The sequence below is a fragment of the Solea solea genome, chromosome 13, assembly GCF_958295425.1.
Source record: "Solea solea chromosome 13, fSolSol10.1, whole genome shotgun sequence".
Classification (NCBI taxonomy): Eukaryota; Metazoa; Chordata; class Actinopteri; order Pleuronectiformes; family Soleidae; genus Solea; species Solea solea.
Window position 1 is genome coordinate 24,183,508 of NC_081146.1, and position 17,453 is coordinate 24,200,960.

The 17,453-nt window shown below is 39.0% G+C and overlaps 1 protein-coding gene across 2 annotated transcripts; it reads left to right on the forward strand.

Moving 5' to 3' along the window:
• The first annotated feature begins 204 nt into the window (after positions 1 to 204).
• tbx20 (T-box transcription factor 20) lies at positions 205 to 12,699 on the forward strand. Of its 2 annotated transcripts, none has more exons than XM_058647837.1 (8): positions 205 to 614; positions 1,813 to 2,050; positions 2,907 to 3,071; positions 3,612 to 3,720; positions 6,185 to 6,343; positions 7,118 to 7,194; positions 9,152 to 9,264; positions 9,526 to 12,699. In XM_058647837.1, exons 1-8 carry the CDS (start codon positions 485 to 487, stop codon positions 9,852 to 9,854), a joined length of 1,320 nt encoding a protein of 439 aa, XP_058503820.1. In that variant the 5' UTR covers positions 205 to 484; the 3' UTR covers positions 9,855 to 12,699. The 2 variants fall into 2 exon arrangements, with proteins under 2 accessions (XP_058503820.1, XP_058503819.1); XM_058647836.1 differs by having other exon boundaries at positions 7,118 to 7,193; positions 9,148 to 9,264.
• The last annotated feature ends 4,754 nt before the right edge of the window (positions 12,700 to 17,453 follow it).

The following is a 17,453-nucleotide window of genomic DNA, read 5'->3' on the forward strand; positions in this document are numbered from 1 at the left end:
AACATGAAGTTCTCTAATTGGCTGCTCGGTATCAGAGCCTCTGTGGGAGCGTGACGTGGAGGCGGACGCAGTGATTGGAGGCCACAGTGGAATTATAAGGGGAGGGCGAGGTTGAAGAGTGGAGCTTCTCAAAGAGCAGCCGGCAGATCTGTCTCTGTATCTGTCACTGCAGGACACACAACTTCTCCGGACTCTGTCCTCCTCCTCCTCATCCTCCTCACCCTTTCTTCATTCATGCATTCACCATGAATCCAGCAGGACAACAGTGACACGCGTCTCCACAGCTGGTGAGCGTTTCACCGGTGCAGCCGCGGTAACAGTTTGTTTTTACTGCGCTGTTTAAAACAAAACAGAAAAACCTGGAAGACAAGAAAACAGGCGGAGCTAAAGGTTTCTGAAGGATTTCACTTTTTAAATACATACATATATATATAAAGTATTATTTAAAGAGGAATATTTTTGGTGCGAGTCTTTTGCCGCGGACATGGAGTACACGTCATCCCCAAAACCGCAGCTGTCATCCCGGGCAAACGCTTTCTCCATAGCGGCCCTGATGTCCAGTGGGAAGCCGAGTAAAGACAAAGAGACGGAGGAGAGCACCATCAAGCCTCTCGGTAAGAATGAAAAGTTACCATTTTTACGTTACAAAAGTTTCATTTTGGGTTTTGATTTGTGCACGAGAATAATCTGCGCCTTTTACGCAAAGGACAGAGAGTCCCGAGAGTGATGGATGTGTGACATCATCAGACTGTGAGAATGGCAAGGATGAACTGTTTGATGTCAGTGAAGGGAAGAAAAAAAAAGTAAATCAAAAGTATATTAGTATCAACACAATCTGAATGATTGCACCCTGTCGTGTTACCAGTGGTGTGCGTAATTGTGCGTAAAATCTAAACATGTTTGTCTCATTTTAAAATGCGAACATATGCAGATGAAAACTACGTTGTATTTTGGAATTATTCTTTTTTTCTCAGTCAGTTTGATTCAGATTAATCCGGGGTTTTTTCACATCATGTCAATTTCTCTCCGTGTGACTTTATTTAAAGGACGTTGGATCCGATTTGGCACTGACGTGCATTTTCTCAGCTTCTGGTTGGGAACAAGAGAACATAAAATGTATGATGTCATTTTTTTAAAACGACAGAGAGAGTGGGGGGAAACGTTTTAAAATGTATTTTTTTATTTTATTCAGAAGGAAATACAGTAAAGTCTCAATCTTAATCTTCACTGAAAAAAATAAAGTTATTTCATTTGGTAACAACCAATTCTAAACTCTGCATTAATATTATTATTATTATTATTATTATTATTATTATTATTATCAATTATCAATCTTTATCTTCACTAAAAAAGGCTTAAATCATTTAATTAATTCAAACTAAACTGGATAAGCTGGCTTCATATAACCTGCTAACTTTAGTTATATTTATATTTATTTTATTGTTTCCAGCGTTGACTACAAATAGAAATATAATCTGAGACTTTAAATTGTAATTTTCTCCAGAGTGCTGAGTCAACAGAGCAAATGAACAGCGTTGTTTTGTCACTGCACTTTAGGCCTACTTCAGGGTTTATACACGTGCACATTTACGGTTTACACCGTTATTTATTTAGATATTTTACAGTGCGCTGTTGTTGTATTTGTCTATATAACGACAATAGAGTTCTTATCTTGATTATAAAGTGGTAAAAAAATCATTCCTGTCTTAACTAAATAAAGGGAACTACTGTGTGTGTATATATATTCATTTGTTTATTTTTGTTGTCACACTCTCTGACATGTTGCTCTCCTCACGTGTTAAACACCCACAGAGCAGTTCGTGGAGAAGTCCTCGTGCAGCCAACAGTCTCTGGCTGAGCTGTCCTCGCTGGACGGACACGCGGACTTCAGTGGGAGCGCGCCCGCCGTGTGCACGGAGCCGCTCATCCCCACCACTCCCGGCATCCCCAGCGAGGAGATGGCGAAGATCGCGTGCAGCCTCGAGACCAAAGAGCTGTGGGACAAATTTCACGATCTCGGCACCGAGATGATCATCACCAAGTCTGGAAGGTAAAAAATGTCTCTATTTAATATTAATTTTAACTTTAATTTATGATTTTATTCTTTACATTTTTGTATTTAATTTAATTTAATTTAATTTAATTTAATTTAATATTATTTTATTATTTTATTATTATTATTATTATTGTTATTATTATTATTATTATTGTATTTACTTTTACTTTTATTTTATTTAAGGTTTTATTTTATTTGACATTATTTCATCTTGTTTTATTTATCTTATTTTATCCACGTGGCAACGGTGATATATGTACGATATATTATTATCAACAATAATAATAATGTTTCTGAATATTTGAAACAAAGGTTGAAGCTGAATCAGAATCTGCATTAACACCTGTGAGCGTCTGCTGCACGAAAATATACATTAATATGGGATTAAGACGGAAAATCTCAGGTATCCCGGTCCAATTTAGCCCGGACGTTCAGTTATCATGGAGCTGTATTGTCTGCAGGCTCAGAGCCAGATTAGGATTAATCCTCACTGATTAATCTCGTGACCAGATCTCATCCTCGTTTAAAGCGTGGTGGCCCTGACAGTATCGTCGGCGTCATCTCATGACGTCATCGTTTGGCCGAGACACTTTCGTTGCCTGGAAACATCTGAGACATTAAAATAAAAGGAGATGTTTCGTTGCTTTTTAAAATAATAATAATAATAATAATAATAATCATTCATTATTTTTGCAGTGCACAAAAAAATTAAACAAGTAAAATTCTTTAATTATTTATTTGTTTATCAGTTTGCACTTTCTTTCGTTTGTTTGTCAAACGGGCAAAATGCACCGTATCATAGTTGTAATACTACTACTACTAATAAAAATAATGCTGCTTCCCCACTCAGGAGAATGTTCCCCACCATCCGTGTCTCTTTCTCTGGCGTGGACCAGGACTCAAAGTACATCGTGTTGATGGACATCGTCCCCGTGGACAATAAGCGGTACCGGTACGCGTATCACCGCTCCTCGTGGCTCGTGGCCGGCAAGGCTGACCCTCCTCTTCCCGCCAGGTACAGCGGCCTCTCTCTCTCTCTCTCTCTCTCTCTCTCTCTCCCTCCCTCTCTCTCTCTCTCACACACACACACACATACACTCTTATGCCAAACATGACATTTATTTAATTTAGAACCGAAATAAATAAGACCTGCAGCCAGAACTGACACCTTTAGTAGATTTTTTTTTTAATGACACTGAAACTACTGTGAGGAAGCTGTGATGTGGAGTCCGGTTTTACTTATTCAATAGAGATTAACATCTATTTTTACAAATGGCTCTTCATGATTTACATTTACATTAGACTCCATTTCCATATTCTTTAATATATTAATTTTTGGATTTGGTAAATTACTCTACATGTTTTTTTTAAATTAGGTTCTTATTTGTTTTTTTCTATTTAAATGTGCAAACGTGAGCGTTGATTGTGCTGAGGAACTCTGTCAGCCAATCAGAGGCGAGCATGGAGTCCCGCTGCTGCTGCTGCAACACTCAAAGTTTGTGTGTGTGTAAGTGTGCGTTAATTGATACCTTGACCTGTGACGTCACTCCGGCAGGTTGTACGTTCACCCGGACTCGCCGTTCACGGGAGAGCAGCTGATGAAGCAGATGGTTTCCTTCGAGAAAGTCAAACTGACCAACAACGAACTGGACCAACATGGACACGTGAGCGCGCGTTTCTTCATTTGTTTTTTTTTTTTGTCTCGAGACACATAACAAAAAGAAATATTAAAAAAAGACAACATCATCAAAACGAACAAAAAAAAATACAAAAACATTTTTGAAATAAACTTTGGGATTAATAAAAGTTCAATAACTAAATTAAATTTTAAATGTTTGCTATTGATTAAATAGCTACAACTCATTTAAAACATTCTAAGAATTTAGTTGCACTAATTAAAGTTAATTTAGCACTTAACTTACAAATGAAGTGGCTCTCTGTCTGAATTATAATCATCTATAAATATGTTTGAAAATGATTTACTTTAAACAAAAAAAAAGGAAAATACATTCATCCTTATTTTGAAATAAAAATATAATTTAGTTTTTTCCAAATTGATATATGTCAATAAAAAGTGAAATTAGCACTCTCAATTTAAAATGCCAAAATAAAATTAAATCTTTAAATCTTGTTTAAATGAATAATATATTAATACATTTGAAGTAATTTATAAATGTAGTCGTCACAGAAATAGACGTCTATAAATATTTTAAAATGTGATTCAGATGAATAAAAGTTAAATAACTACCCAAAATTTAAAAATTGTATTATTGCTTCAGGTGCTTAAAATCTGACTTTTGACACAAATAATAATACTAATAATAATACTACTAATAATAACAATAATACTAATAATAATGATAATATTATATATATTACATTTGTATTTTTGCTTCTGATTTCACACCAAGTATCATGAATAAATATTAAAAAATATATACATTTTAGACAAAATCATGTCGAGTTTGACATGTTATATTATGTTGTTATAATTATTTCATCCGACTGGAGCAAATTACTCTTTTAATCCCTCTTTCATGACGAGTTCAAACAGGCACAAAACCGCACAACAACCACCACAGCACAATCACACATTCAAGGGTGTGTGTGTGTGTGTGTGTGTGTGTCCTCCCATTTTACAGTCTAAAAATAGCCTCTTGGGATTAACACTCATGTAACCAAAGCAAAAACATGTCTCAACAAATACAAAAATACTGGTTATCCCTGTATTTTAGATGTTATTTCTATTTACCAGACAAGTTTGAATATTTTAACTAATCAGATTAAAAGAAAATGCACAAATGACAAAACATCTGTGTTACTGCAGAATTATATATAGTTAGTTATACTTATTTTCTTTTAATTATAACGCGTCTGCCAGTATTTCCTATCCTAATTTAAAATGAATTGCATTCATTTGAGAGTAAATCGTAGCAATATGACGACACGTTGTACATCACTGCATTTGTAGCAGCGAGTTAATTTCAAAATGCTAAAGAAGGAACCTAAAACATCTGAATTAAAAAACTACGCTCTCTATAGATGTGTCGTCTTTTCATATAGATAATTAGGCACTGTCATTTTTAAATGGTTTGTCATGATATGTTTTAGCAAACATTTGACAGCATTAAAACAAAACTAAATAAATATAAAAAAAACAATTGAGTCAGAAATGAACTGAATTTCAAAAGCAAAGACTTTTAGATTAATAAAAGCTTAACCCTTAAGAGTTCCTTAAATAAAACTAATTTGTCCCTAGCGTCAGAAAATGACACCTTCCCAAAAACTGCTATAAAAAAATATGTATGAATATTTTTTTACATTTATTTTTAAACTATACATCAGCCTGAAATATACATATCAAATATTAATAGTATTTAAAAAAAAACATTGATTTTGATGCATTGTTTTTTTTTTTTTTACAGTGCCAGATTTTTTTTAATTTTCTTTTTTTTTTAACTAATTTGTTCCTAGAAATATAACTGCGTCAAAATCAATGTTTCTGCTAATCCTTGACCCATCTCAGGGTCTAATAATAACTATTATCAAATTCTCCTTGAAATTTATTTTATATTATGTATTTATTTGTTTTTGTTTTTTGATAGAAAAACAGCAGAGTTGTGTAAACAAAGTGGTCTTTAAAGGGTTAAAATGTCAAAAAAAAAAGATTGACTCGTTTAAAGTAAAAAAAATAAAAGCTTATAATGTTTCTACAGCTGTTTTTGGGAAGGAACAAATAAGTAAATTCTTGCATAGATTAGCCACTTTAGGCTAATTCAAGTAACTGAGATTACCATTCTAAAGTTTACCAGAAATGAAGATCCTCTGGAAAATTTGAGCTGTATTCATTCAACACAGAAGGGAAATGTCCCCAGGAACTCTTAAGGGTTAATAACAAAGCCGGACTTGATTTATTAGCTCTAAATCTGATGCAAAAATATAAGAATATTGTGATAATAATAAAATTAGCACTCTAAATTAAAATTTTTAATTACAGATTGCTCTTTGTGTGAATTTTGGCCCAGAAATGTTTGTCGCAAACATTAGACGGAGTATGCCGCAGTTTTTTGGTTGTTTTTTTGGTCTCGCTGACCGTCGCCGTCTCTTGATCTCTCGTCTCCTCTGCAGATCATCCTCAACTCCATGCACAAGTACCAGCCGCGGGTCCACATCATCAAGAAGAAAGACCACACGGCCTCGCTGCTCAACCTCAAGTCCGAGGAGTTTCGCACCTTCGTCTTCGTGGAGACCGTCTTCACCGCCGTCACGGCCTATCAGAACCAGCTGGTGAGTGACTGACAGCTGCTGGATCTCCATATTTGTGAAATTGACAGTTCTCTCTCAGCCTCATGCTGCCTCACATGGACTTGTGTTTAATATTAAATAGCACACATTCCAGTAATGATGCTGCAAATAGAGGAATAACATTTGTATTCTTGAAAAAAGTGACTCAAATATACCAAAAAACGACAAACATTTTTTTATAGTACAATTGTTATTTATTATACTTGTAATGTTTACAGTTGTGGTAAAAAAAACAAAAAAACAAGAGGAAAATGATTTGAAATTCATAGTCTCTGCCACAACAAGTTTATTTATACGATTTTATACAAAGGTAAACAACATCACTATGACAACGGTGCCTTACCTAAAAATACAGATTTGTATGGATTCAAAGATGAAAACACTTTGGCTCATGTCGGCACACACTATACTGCCAAAATAAAAAGCACAACATCAGTCTTGTTGTTTTAAGATGTTTTAAAGGTGAAATGTTACATATTACATCTTTAATATCAGTGATTAACAATCAAACACGTTTAGTTTTAAAGAGCTAAAAACTCTGTTTTATCAGGGGTTTATGTGGTCGTCGTCCTCCTCCTCCTGCAGTGTACTTTAAAGCCCAAGATGAGCAATAATTAACAAATGAAATAACAATAAGAATAATTAATCAGTGTTAGAGCTGCAGGTGAGACTGAACTGAGGCGGGAAAAAACGCATGTCAAATGTGTTTAAAAAAAGAGGAGAAAACTCACTTTTGCTGTTTCTTTTTTTTCACAGATAACTAAACTCAAGATCGACAGTAACCCGTTTGCCAAAGGCTTCCGGGACTCGTCGCGACTCACAGACATGGAGAGGTACAGGGGATTCTGTTGTTTGCCTTTGTTTACCAACAAAACTCTTTCTTATTCTTTATTCTCCCTCCTTGTTCTGTCTTTTTCCAGTCCTGTTGCTTCCTTCTCCTTCTCTTTCATCCTTCTTTTCTTCCCCTTTTTGTTTCACCGTCACAATTTTCCTTCATCCTTCCTAATCTCCTCAATTCTTCCTCTTTTGTCATCCTTTTGCCTCTCACATCGTGGTTTTCTCTCTTCAAATCTGTCTCTCTGACCCTCCTTTTTCCCCCTTACATATCATTCCTTTTTTTCTTCCTCGTTTCTCCTCTTATCCTTCTTTTACTACTTCCTGTCTCCTCCTTGTCATTCTCTCTCTTGACGTGCTCTTCCCTCACTCGTCCTTTCGTTCTTCCTCTCCCTCTTCTTATTCCCCCTCTGCTTGTTTTTTTTGGTTGCAATTTTATTAATGGATTTTGTGCACGAATAAGAAAGAAAAAGAGGAGAAGGAGTCTGTTTAATTCACACAGAGAGAGAGAGAGAGAGAGAGAGAGAGAGAGAGAGAGAGAGCGAGAGAGAGAGAGAGAGAGAGAGAGAGGGAGAGAGATACAAATCCTCTTCCAAAGGATTTTGAAGAACCTGCCAAAACACACACTTCTCCTAATTCCTGATTCCGGCACATTCAGCCGAATTCAGCTGACAAAATCAAACCATCTGCTCCTTTCACTCAATCAGACATCACCCCCCCCCCACCCCCCGCCCCCCAAACCACCTTTCCCCAAACACACACCCTCCCTCCCTGTTTCTTCTTGTGTCCCTCTTTTTTGAGGGCTGTGAATTAGACCTGATCAATTGATCTTCTGGGAGCTGCAGAAATCACATTAGTCTGGAGTCGGCCACTGCACTAAAACACACTGTAATTCAATTGGCCGCAGTGACTGATTGAAACCAGCTTGCTCCGCGCCCCCCCAGCTCCCTCCAGCCCTGCTGTGCATTGTGGGAGTTTGCTGTGGCCCGCAGGGGCCCCGACACTGATAAAAACACACACATTTGTACTCCTCTGCTGACAGATATTGCACTTTCCTAACCTAATTGAGGGGGGGGGGGCTACAGAGGGTGGTGGAGGAGGACGGGCTGTCTCACACACACACACACACATGGAGAGAGAGACATGCTCTGTCCCACTTGCAACAACAATTTGTGTCACTGTGTTTGAGAAGTGCTGTCTGACAAGACTCAAATGAGCTAATGCACTTTGTGGAAGGAACACACACACACACACACACACGTATATATATAGATATATACAGATAGATAAGTATATATCTATATCTATATATATATACATATACATATACATATATACATATATATCTATATATATATATATAGAAAAATACATACATACACATACATATACATATACATATACATATACATATATATGTATATATCTTAAATAAGATGATGACAAATTGGAATTACTGGGGAAAGAAAAAAATGCAGGCGCCACCATGTGGTCATTCCAAGTAACTTAACATACTAACAAATCAGGTCTGATACTTAAAAATGCTGTAGAATAATATGCATAAGTGAGGGAGGTTCCTATATTTGCCCTCAAAAAAAGGAGTCTTAGGTTAGTGATTGAACAAAAAAAACTTAATAATTACATTTCACCACTAATCCTCCCACTACATCCCAAAATTAAAAAAAGAATGATTCTATTGCTTCAGATAAGTATTTATATGTTTCGTTTATTATTATTAGAAATTGAAATAATTTTGTCCATAATAGATACAAACAGTATTTTGAGCGACAAAGATTCTTCATCCTCCTCCTCCATCACATTCACCTGCAACGTTCAACTTCCTTCTTCATACATACTATTGTCATTGTCATCATTGTGAGTGTGGTGTTACATTGTGACCATCGTGGAAACCGAGGAGATTTATTTTGGGGCTTCTCTCTTCGGCTTTTGCTGCAGGGAAAGTGTTGAGAATCTGATCCACAAGCACTCGTACGCCCGCTCGCCGATCCGAACCTACACCGGCGACGAGGACAACCTGGGCGAGGACGGACACTCCGCGCACGCCAGAGGTGAGCAGCAGTCACAGGAACACACGCAGAGATCAGCATTTTTAACTCTTAAACGGTTAAAGGTGCAAGAGTCCTGACTCAGATACTTTCTGTCACCACTGGGCAATTGCACGAGGGTTATTAGACGTCATCCAGTCGGATGGTTGATATGTATCTCCAACATCCTGTTCTCAAGCTCCTCTGCACTCTTACATCAAATACAGAGTTATAGAATGTCGTGAAATGTAACCGGCGGTAACATCTGCCCTGTGTTTCTGACAGGCTCAGCGTTCAGCGCCTCAGAAAACCTCTCTCTGAGCTCCTGGGTCACCACCACGTCGGGCTTCTCGGGCTTCCAGCACCCGCAGTCCCTGTCAGCAATGGGCACCAGTGCCGCCTCCCTGCCGCACCCCATCCAGGGCTCCCTGCCCCCCTACAGCCGGCTGGGCATGCCGCTCACACCCACAGCTCTGGCGGGAACCATGCAAGCCAGCGGGCCGTCGTTCCCCTCCTTCCACATGCCCCGCTACCACCACTACTTCCAGCAGGGGCCCTACGCCGCCATCCAGGGACTGCGCCACTCCTCCACGGTCATGACGCCCTTCGTATGACTCCACACTTAAACCTTTCTCCCGAGTTCCTTTTCCACAGCGGCTCCTCACTCGTCATCCAGTTTGCGCGTTGCCTCTGGTCTTTGTAAATAGTTCACCTCAGTGTGTGAGGTAACGGACACTATGAAGAGGAAACTGCTTCCTTTTGAGCAAATCCAGGAAAAACGAAAAGGACTGAAAGACCCCAGGACCTGGTCCAGGTTTTGTACAGACTCTTTGGTGACGTTGAACAAACTCTAAATCCTAATGCGAGACGACAAAGGGAACATGTTTGAGCTTGACCCTTGAGGAAGTGGATCCTCCATTAACACTCACTTTACCAATATTTAAAAAAAAAACACACACACCCTTTGTTCCTCTTTAGACTGGCTACAGGGTCTCAAGTGAAGCTTTAAAGATCACACTCAACCTGTGTAAGTGATCATGACTGGAGCTTCATGTGACCCAACACTTCAGCATATCATAGAGGCAAAGCTGCCATCTCAGCTTTTCTAGAAAAACCAGCCACGTGTACAATATGACGTTATAACTCCACGCTCTGATGGAGACATGTTAAAAAATGTATTGTACAAAGATGAAAAAGCTACATTTACTCATAGGAAAATTCTCACTGTATAGAGTGTAAAAGAAAAAAAGTTTAAAAAAAATCATAGGACGCATGCTGACCGCAGTAGACAGACACACAGGGTGAACTTCATACTAAAATAAGGGACGAAAATGATCAACTTTGACCGGGGTGAGAGATTTCTGCTTATACTTTAAAGGTCCAGTCAAACAAGCATTTTCAATTTCAGTAGAAAAGACTTATAGCCTTTTTTTAACGTGGGATTAAACCTCAGTGGCCGACGTTAAATATTATTAACCAACAGCAAACACCAAAGACCATTAACTGAGCATCCAACACGGAAGAAACTACAGAGCTTAAGCTGTAGCTAATTCACTGTGTTGGACCATGAACATTTCATTATTTACCTGCCCGGTTTTTCAAAGTGTCGCGTTAGCAAAACGAGCTAATATTGCTAGCTGTGAGTTTGCTTGTTTTTGCCTGGATTAAGATTAAACCTTGTTCACAAAATGACAGCAGGAAGGAGGGAAAAACGGAAAAAACATTAGTAGCTTGTTAGCATGTTAGCCGTTAGCTCACAAGCCCAACCAACCCTTTGAGCGACTGGACCTTAATATGTAACTCATTTGACGACCTAATGACGCAGAGATGACACTTTAAATTTGAGTTATTCATTCGGTTGTCGACACGGATTCTAGAGAGAATTCAAACTCAGCAAACAAACGTGTCAACATTTTACCAGCAGTGAGACTTTAGCGTAAACAGACAACAATCCCATTAAAGGCCCATTCATACCCCATTTCCATCCGTTTTACGCCCATTCGTCCCACATGTCGTCTCCGTCACGTACCTCTGTGTGTATGGACATTTACACGATATCATTAACAAGCTAGCTTCAATTAAAAGGGATTCTTTATTATTGTGCTTGATTTCGTGGCATTGGAATTAATGTAAGTCGTCCAATTAATGGGGAATATTACTCGTCGTTGGTGCTGATGAGAGAGATCGATGACGAGCAGCATTTTCAGGTATTTCTGTACATGTCTGCTGCGATTTTTGACAACTTGTTAGCCCCACGAAATAAAACCGCAGCGCATCGGGAAGTGAAGCCGAAGCTTGATGCTTCTTCGTCGTTTGCCTGACTGATTGGATTCTATACTTCCCCCCACTTGACGCACAATAACAGAAAAAATGACAGAAACAAGCAGCACAAGTGAGCAAGTCCTACCTTCACATGAATTCTTATTGATCCAAGTCCACATGGAGACTATGCAATCACACTAAATAACTGGAGAGCATTAACGAAATAGCTCCTATTGCATGTCCTATTTTTAAACTGTAAACTTTAAATTTTAAGAAAAAAATCCTAATAATTTCAGTCAAACAGTCCGCAAATAAAATATAAATAAAATACAAGCATGTTTCCTTTATTACGTGAGAATGAAAACATGAAAGAAGCATCACCGCAGTCAAAAATTCAATGATGAGATTCAATTTTTTTTAAACTCTAAAGTTACCAGTATTAGTACTGACATTTAATAATCCAGGTTTATTTGACCTTCACTAAAAGCAACAGTTGGACTTGTTTGATGATAGTCGCTGGTAAAGAGTTGGGTTTGTGTGTGTGTGTGTGTGTGTGTGTGGTTCTGTCTCGTATGAGGAAGACTTTGAAATCATGAAAATTGGGGATTGGGGTTTGGCGACAACACCTTAAGGAATTCTTCTTTTACTGTGAAAGTACCAGCGTTAGGTGCATTCAGAGGTGTGTGTGTGTGTGTGTGTGTGTGTGTGTTCGGTGCTTTCCTGTGGCGACAGAGGGGGTGAAACAAACACTGTTCAATGTTAATTGGTTTGATTTGTGCCACATTTGTAAACAAAGGAAGAACATGGATATAATTATTTACATGACATTTATCTCTTGTGTTTATTAAGCAAAGACAATGACTTGGATCCATTTTTGTCCTGTTTTTTGTTGTTGTTGTGGTCTTTTACTGATGTACAGCCTGAACTGAGAGTTTCCATCTTCCTTTATTTCAAAACTATATGCACATTCCCGACTCACCACTGAAAATAATCTTTTTTATTTTATTTTATTTTATGTATGCCATAATCTGAATACAACACCTGATGAGATTGTGTTTTTGACGATTTTTAAGTGCAATATATTTATTTTGCTCTCTGGAAAAAATACTATGTAATGTACTATGCCGCATTAAAAAAAACAAAAGAAGAAAAAAAGTAGATATTTGTAAACCCTGAGAAATATACAGTATACCACCACTGAAACACTTTGACCTTATTTGTTTATTTAACTGACTGACATCACGTGTGTTTTTCTGCTCCTCACAGACGAGGATCTAGGATTTCAATGAGCAGATATTCCTTCCTTCTGCGATATCGTTTATTATTCATTGCGTATCTTCTGATTTATGGGACACCAGTGTGTTGGATACAATCTTTATGGAGCCAGTGCAGAAATAAACTGCCTCAACGTTTACTGTCACAGAAAAAAAGAGCACATAAAGAAAGTCTCATCATGTTTTAAGAGCCTGGATTTTGTTTGCAGTGTTTCTCAATCCTGGTCCTCGGGACCCACTGTAGGTTTGAGATGTTTCCTTGCTCCACCACACCTGATTCTAACTAAATGGGTTTAGTTACCAGTTAATCAGGAGTGTTGGAGCAGGGAAATATCTCAAATATGCCGGACAGTCAGTCCCCAGGAGCAGGATTTGCATGGAAAACACCACCTAGTGGACAAATGCCTCACATTGCAGCGATATAGTGTAGAAGTAACTTTTATTTAATTTTATTTATTTTATTTAACCTTGTTTCATCTACGTAAAAGTCTTACAGTGTACCATATGAACAATGATTTATCGTATAAAACAGTGCTTTGCAAGCCTGAATATTCCTACAGTAAAACGAGATTATAATTTTTTACAATAAGGATTGTTGAAAAACACCACAGACAACATTTTTCAGCCCCAGTCCACATTAGAGATAAGATATAAGATAATAATCAAAGATAAGCAAAGATAATAATCCAACAGTGTACGCTCAAATAGATTCAAGGTTTGTTAACAGTCTGACCAAGACGTACAGCATCTTTCCCTCAATCAATAATCTTCAATTTAAACAGTGAATACACCATTTTAATGTTAATGATATCTTCAGATCGGTTTCATCTGTATGTGGAAATACACGCGGACACTATCCACGACCACGACGCTCTTTGACACCGGTGCAAAGGTTCGAGCGTGTGGAGTCGAGACAAGACACTTTCATGGCTTTTAAGCCTTTGATTTCAACGTTTCAAAATACCCCCCGTGTTCACTTTCCTTTTCAGCCACTGACATTTCCAGGTCAGTAGCCAGGTCCACACTGCTGCTTGACCCCATTAATATCCATCCATCTATCTTCTACCACTTTATCCTCCCACAGGAGGGTCGCAGGGGGTTGCTGTGCCAATCTCAGCTGACATAAGGCGACAGTTCACCAGTCGACAAACAACCATTCACTCTCACACTTTAGAGTGTTCAATTGACCTAATCCTGATATTGCATGTTTTTGGACTGTGGGAGGAAGCCGGAAGAACCCAGAGAAAACCCACACATACACGGGGAGAACATGCAAACTCCATGCAGAAAGACCCTTGTTCCAACCGGGGCTCAAAACCGGGTCTTTTTGCTGTAAAGGTTAATATCAATGCAGATTTCTGATATGAATCACAATGTAAGAAAGTAGTAAAAAAAAGAAAAATCACGTATAGCAACATTGTGCATCCACCCCTGTGTGCACACAGCAAATGATCGGTCAGATTTGGAGTTTGTTCTTGGAAGCAAACACTGAAATTCAAATTCCCTTTAACTGCAGCTGGAGTGAGAATATATGAGGCTCCATTCTCTCTATTATTCAATGAATTCATCTGCTGTGGCCGTCCCAATGATAAACAAGTAAATTTTACTCAAAAGTTTGAACACAATGCAGCGTGCAGCGTGCAGCGTGCACTGTGACGCCCCTGCCCCTGCAGCAGTGTGACCACACACTGTGAAGGTTTTCCTTCACTGCTGGACACTAAATAGGAGGAGGCGTGTCGTTAGGAAGATGCACAGCACCTGGTCTGGTTCTCCTGTTTTGCATCCACAGCATTTGGTTTTGCTTGGATTTTGATTGTGTGTTTTATTTAGATTTCCTTCTTTTCTTTTCTTTTTTAAATAAATGTACTAATACAATTTGAACTCATGCGTTGAGAGCAGAGACACTTTCATTTGACATGTTTTAGCAGGGGAACCAGCATGGATCCCGAAACTGGGGAAGCGAACAGTAACTTCATCAAATCATCAATTTGATTATTTACACCTGCCCAATGGCCCATTCTTGTACTTTCTTTAATTTCCAAAAATGTGCAACAATAAAAAGGGTAAGAATGACAAACCAAAGTCCTAAATAACTGAAACCACCTTGGATACATTACTTACAATACTCTGTAAAGCTAATCGACCTGAAATGAGCAGTGTGATGTTTTTACATTTACATTTCAGCCATTTTGCCTGTGCTTTTATTGGAGCAACAGAGGATTATGAGCTTTAATATTATGGGCCAACAGCAGCACTGGACAAAAAAGTAAAATGTGAAACCCGGAGTAGTTAGAAACCTAATCCTGGTTAGCGCTGAATCACTCGCACGTTCGGTCTCAATCGGGGAAAAAGAGGATTGAGGACAGAGAAAGAAATAAAAAAGCATCTCCCATATCTGCACTATTGACTCGACCACATGAAGTAAACACCGAGCATGAACCCAGACGCAGTCGTCTATCACCAGGACCATCACCCGCCACCACAGACGAACTGACGGATCGATGGCTGGACGTTAGTCACCGTTTCACCAGGAAGAAGGCCCCACTTCTGCCCTGATAAGAATCGGTTACATCCTTTGAGAATAAATAAATAAACAAATAAATAACATCCATTGCGGCTCTGATTGGATTAAAGTGAGAGGGGAAGGGCAAGACAAGCCACTGTGAGCTATGGCCTCACAAATTGGAGCTAACAGTCGGGCCAGAGAGTCCATTTTGGGGCATAATTTACACGGTGAGGAGCATGAGCTGAATCTAATGTCATTTCCATCAATTTTGCATTTTGGCCCTCCCCCTTCCCTCCGGCTTTTAGCGGTCGTTTGAATCGTCTGGCGGAGGACAGTCGTCGAGCATTACAATGTCAGAGACGACGTTTAGCACGGCAGCCGAGTGAGAGGTGCTTCTTTACGGCGTGGTGACTGGCCGCGGCGCGGCAGAGTGTACCCATCGATGCACCGTCTTGCAAATGGCTAAGAATATGCTAAATAGGGTGAGAGCACAGAATTGCCCCAGACAAGCCGCTTAATGGATGTTTTATCTGCAGGTCAAGAGTCTCATCAGCTGCAATCTCCCCTGACAAGACGTGCCAAGTCAAATTTAGCGATAAAGCGCTTTTAACAAACAGGCCACAAAGTGCTTCAGGGTGGACAAAGGACACGAGCGCACGCCGCCGGTTCCGTGGTGAAATGTGAAACCTGTTGGCAAACAATGGGAAATCGTTTTAGAGGAAATACACCTTGAAAGCAAAGTTGCCCGAGGACAAATGGAGACGTCAGTGCTCTGTGACGGAGCTCAGGCTGAATTCACGTCCTGCCCACAAAATCTTTGGTTTCCTGGCGCTGATAGCCGTTGGAAATGTTTTAATAACACAGTTACGAGGTGACCTACGAACCAGAAACAGTCCTACATATACAATACAATACTGAAGGAGCATTTCCCTTATTTAACTGCTGTAGTCACTATGGTTACTTGGACTTAAAACAGAACTTTGCCATCCTCCCTTCCCCTCTCTTGGCCAACGCGAGCACAAGCCGTAGAGCCGTACTATTGGTGGTCGGCATCCTTTTTGCATGCATCTTACAATAATTGTAAAAGCACTATCAACACAAAAAACAAATCTTGTCTCGGTGAATCTGCCTATGTTTTTTTTTTATCGTATTGGCATTTTATCCACACAGAAACTGCGTTTTAGGAGCCCTGAGTGGGAAAATCTCAAAAAGCCAACCTTGTGTTTTCATGTAGAGAATCAATGTGCTACGATGATGTCATAAGCCCATCTGGAGTTAACTTTGATTTTCTTTCTTTCCTTCGTCACTCTGGCTTTATTCATTCTGTCTGATTGTTTAAGTTTAGTTCCGTATCCGTGTGGATAGAGCCTAGAATCCCCTTTTCTTATACCTGGATATAGAACTATTTGTTGTGATGTGAAACATAGTTACAAGACGCAGACGCCCCCTTGTGGCACTTTACGACTATGACTGCATGTTCGTGAAGTAGGCAGCAGTTAGAAACTTGCCCAGACGCTTGAGAAACGGCTCCAGAGATTTTCTGTTACAGATGCTATAGGGATGCTCAACACTTTAAGAGAAGGTACTTTGAATTTTGGAGATGCTGATGCTTTCTGCCAGTTGTTAAATCCTAAATGAAATCCGTGCCCTTGTTTATGAAAATGCCTACACGCATAACAAAATGCTGCATCTCTGGACACGCTGTATTCCAGCCATGAATACTGATCCATCCAACGTTTGTTAAAACTTCTCTGCTGATTCCCAAATGGCTGTGAGGGGTATTTTTTAGTCCTATTGAGGATGGTTGCTAATATCACCTGCAGCACAAACCGTAACGTTAGCATCCTCAATGGAAACAGATTTTCCTTTGTCTTCATGCCCCGGATTGTCTTGTTCCTGGGGCTCTGTGACGATGAGCGACGTGTCTGCACCTTCACAATCCATTTTGGTGTATTTTACTTTGTATTTGGTGTATTTTAAAGTGTATTACACTTTACTTTGCTAAATTTCCAAAACTCGCTATCAAAAACAAGATGCGTTACGGTAAAAGGTTCATTGGCCACAGAAGGTCGCCTGTTTGGGCCTCATGTTTTTTTTAGATTACAATAATGTATAAGACAATTCAAACCTGACATTAAAATATAAATAAATTATATAAAAAATCATTTCTT

Excerpts from the sequence above, each read along its gene's own strand:
- tbx20 (XM_058647836.1), top strand. The coding sequence starts at position 485 with ATGGAGTACACGTCATCCCCAAAACCGCAGCTGTCATCCCGGGCAAAC. Across the intron at positions 3,721-6,184 it reads AACTGGACCAACATGGACAC|ATCATCCTCAACTCCATGCA; the intron begins GTGAGCGCGCGT and ends TCTCCTCTGCAG. Across the intron at positions 9,265-9,525 it reads ACACTCCGCGCACGCCAGAG|GCTCAGCGTTCAGCGCCTCA; the intron begins GTGAGCAGCAGT and ends TGTTTCTGACAG.